Consider the following 2,500-nt stretch of genomic DNA (forward strand, 5'->3'; position numbering starts at 1 on the left):
TCGCTTTACAACATCAGCATAATGTTCATAGTTCACCTCTGGCTTTAAGAGTTTAAAGTTCTTCAAGGCATATTATTCTTTTTATTCTTTGATTTTTTTATAAGTAGTAATCATTTATTTCAGTCACAAGAAAAAAACTAAACTTTTTTTTGAAGTTGAATCTTATTACACCTCCCCTTATTACAAATCTTATTATTTAAGACACGACTAGGTTACAAAAACAAAAAACATATCAGAACAAAATTTGTTCTCAGAATTTATTTCACAACAAAACAAATGAAACAAACAAAAAACGAAACAGAAGTCACTCTCAAGAAATAATCAAACCGACCTTTTATATTTGTTAAACAGCATTTTTAAAACAAACATTTAAATCTGGAAAGTGAACTACACATTCTTAATTCCACAAGTTAACCCTTTACTGAAACACACCTGTTCTTTATGTTTGTCCTTACCTTTGTTTTTATACACACCTGTTCTTTATGTTTGTTCTTACCTTTGTTTTTATACACACCTGTTCTTTATGTTTGTTCTTACCTTTGGTTTTTATACACACCTGTTCTTTATGTTTGTCTTTACCTTTGTTTTTATACACACCTGTTCTTTATGTTTGTCCTTACCTTTGTTTTTATACACACCTGTTCTTTATGTTTGTCCTTACCTTTGGTTTTTATACACACCTGTTCTTTTTGTTTTTATACACACCTGTTCTTTATGTTTGTTCTTACCTTTGTTTTTATACACACCTGTTCTTTATGTTTGTTCTTACCTTTGGTTTTTATACACACCTGTTCTTTATGTTTGTTCTTACCTTTGTTTTTATACACACCTGTTCTTTATGTTTGTCCTTACCTTTGTTTTTATACACACCTGTTCTTTATGTTTGTCCTTACCTTTGGTTTTTATACACACCTGTTCTTTATGTTTGTCCTTACCTTTGGTTTTTATACACACCTGTTCTTTATGTTTGTCCTTACCTTTGGTTTTTATACACACCTGTTCTTTATGTTTGTCCTTACCTTTGGTTTTTATACACACCTGTTCTTTATGTTTGTCCTTACCTTTGGTTTTTATACACACCTGTTCTTTATGTTTGTCCTTACCTTTGGTTTTTATACACACCTGTTCTTTATGTTTGTCCTTACCTTTGTTTTTATACACACCTGTTCTTTATGTTTGTCCTTACCTTTGTTTTTATACACACCTGTTCTTTTTGTTTTTATACACACCTGTTCTTTATGTTTGTTCTTACCTTTGGTTTTTATACACACCTGTTCTTTTTGTTTTTATACACACCTGTTCTTTATGTTTGTCCTTACCTTTGTTTTTATACACACCTGTTCTTTATGTTTGTCCTTACCTTTGTTTTTATACACACCTGTTCTTTTTGTTTGTTCTTACCTTTGTTTTTATACACACCTGGTCCCCTTAGTTCATACTGACTCTCTCTAGTTTCAAACAAACCTCTGAATACTGTTCAGAAGCAAATGATCGTGTGCTTTGAACATTATCTGAGCAGTTTTTATTATTACAAAGGTAACTTACACGCTCTGCATCCCTTTACGATCATCGTTAATGTTCCTGAACGGTCGGATTCGCGACTGGCTTTAAATGTTGCGGCCGCAAGGAATTGTGGGACGTCATATCTCATCTCCTTTGGTAAAGGACGGTCCAGTGTATCCTAAAGGAGGTTATAAAGGAAGCATTGACCCACCTTTCCTTTGCTTTTAGAGAATTCAAACGACTCTTATCATGGCCGCCTCTTAAATGCTTCTGGGTCATTTCACTCAGTTAGGAACCTTCTTGAGCAAAAATCACAGTTTGGACGCAGCCTTCGATTAAAACACAGAAGGGAAACAAACAACGGATAGACGGGAAAAATAACAAGGAAAGCTAAACTCTGAAATAAACCAATTGAATGTTTCTTTACTTTGATTGGTTTATAGTCTTAACTGTCTTTATCTTATTCCTGCTGTTTGTGTTTATGTATTTCTTCAGTATGTCTCTGTTTGTCTGACTGCTGCTGTTTATTGTCTTATTGACTTCCTGTTTGTAAAGGTGCTATATAAATAAAGTTATAATTATTCAAACACACGGTGTTAGTAAAGACTTCATCTGCTGTCTGTCTGGTTTTAACTTCATGAGCAGCAGCAGCAGGCGGCCTTTACCCGGATACTGATGACATCACAACATCCCATTGGCTCATCTGGGTCTGAGAGTTCAGCTGCTGAAAGAGTTTCTGTGAGTCCTCCTCAGACCAGTTCAGGTCCTCAGACGAGTTCAGGTCCTCAGACCAGTTCAGGTCTACGAGTGGTTCAGGTCTACAGGTGGTTCAGGTCTCTGGTTGGTTCAGGTCTACAGGTGGTTCAGGTCTCTTGTTGGTTCAGGTCTCTGGTTGGTTCAGGTCTCTGCTTCAGGTCTCTGAGGATGGTTCTGGTTCTGGTCCTCTCCTGTGTCCTGGCTGTCTCAGCTGACGGTAAGTTTCATTTTTAAACTTCTG

At 35.7% G+C, this 2,500-nt stretch overlaps 2 protein-coding genes across 5 annotated transcripts in view; one reads left to right on the forward strand and one right to left on the reverse strand.

The window, feature by feature from the left end:
• hmgb2b (high mobility group box 2b) overlaps positions 1-2,500 on the reverse strand; it is a 100,578-nt gene that overhangs the window by 32,694 nt on the left and 65,384 nt on the right. The gene's annotated exons all lie outside the window — the stretch shown is intronic.
• The window catches only part of LOC132958482 (uncharacterized), a 1,295-nt gene continuing 958 nt past the window's right edge, over positions 2,164-2,500 (forward strand). The window contains exon 1 of the mRNA XM_061031344.1: positions 2,164-2,476. Coding sequence (XP_060887327.1) covers positions 2,179-2,476 — 298 coding nt within the window. The 5' untranslated portion in view covers positions 2,164-2,178. The remainder of the gene's footprint in view (positions 2,477-2,500) is intronic.

This window comes from Labrus mixtus, chromosome 23, assembly GCF_963584025.1.
Source record: "Labrus mixtus chromosome 23, fLabMix1.1, whole genome shotgun sequence".
Taxonomy (NCBI): domain Eukaryota; kingdom Metazoa; phylum Chordata; class Actinopteri; order Labriformes; family Labridae; genus Labrus; species Labrus mixtus.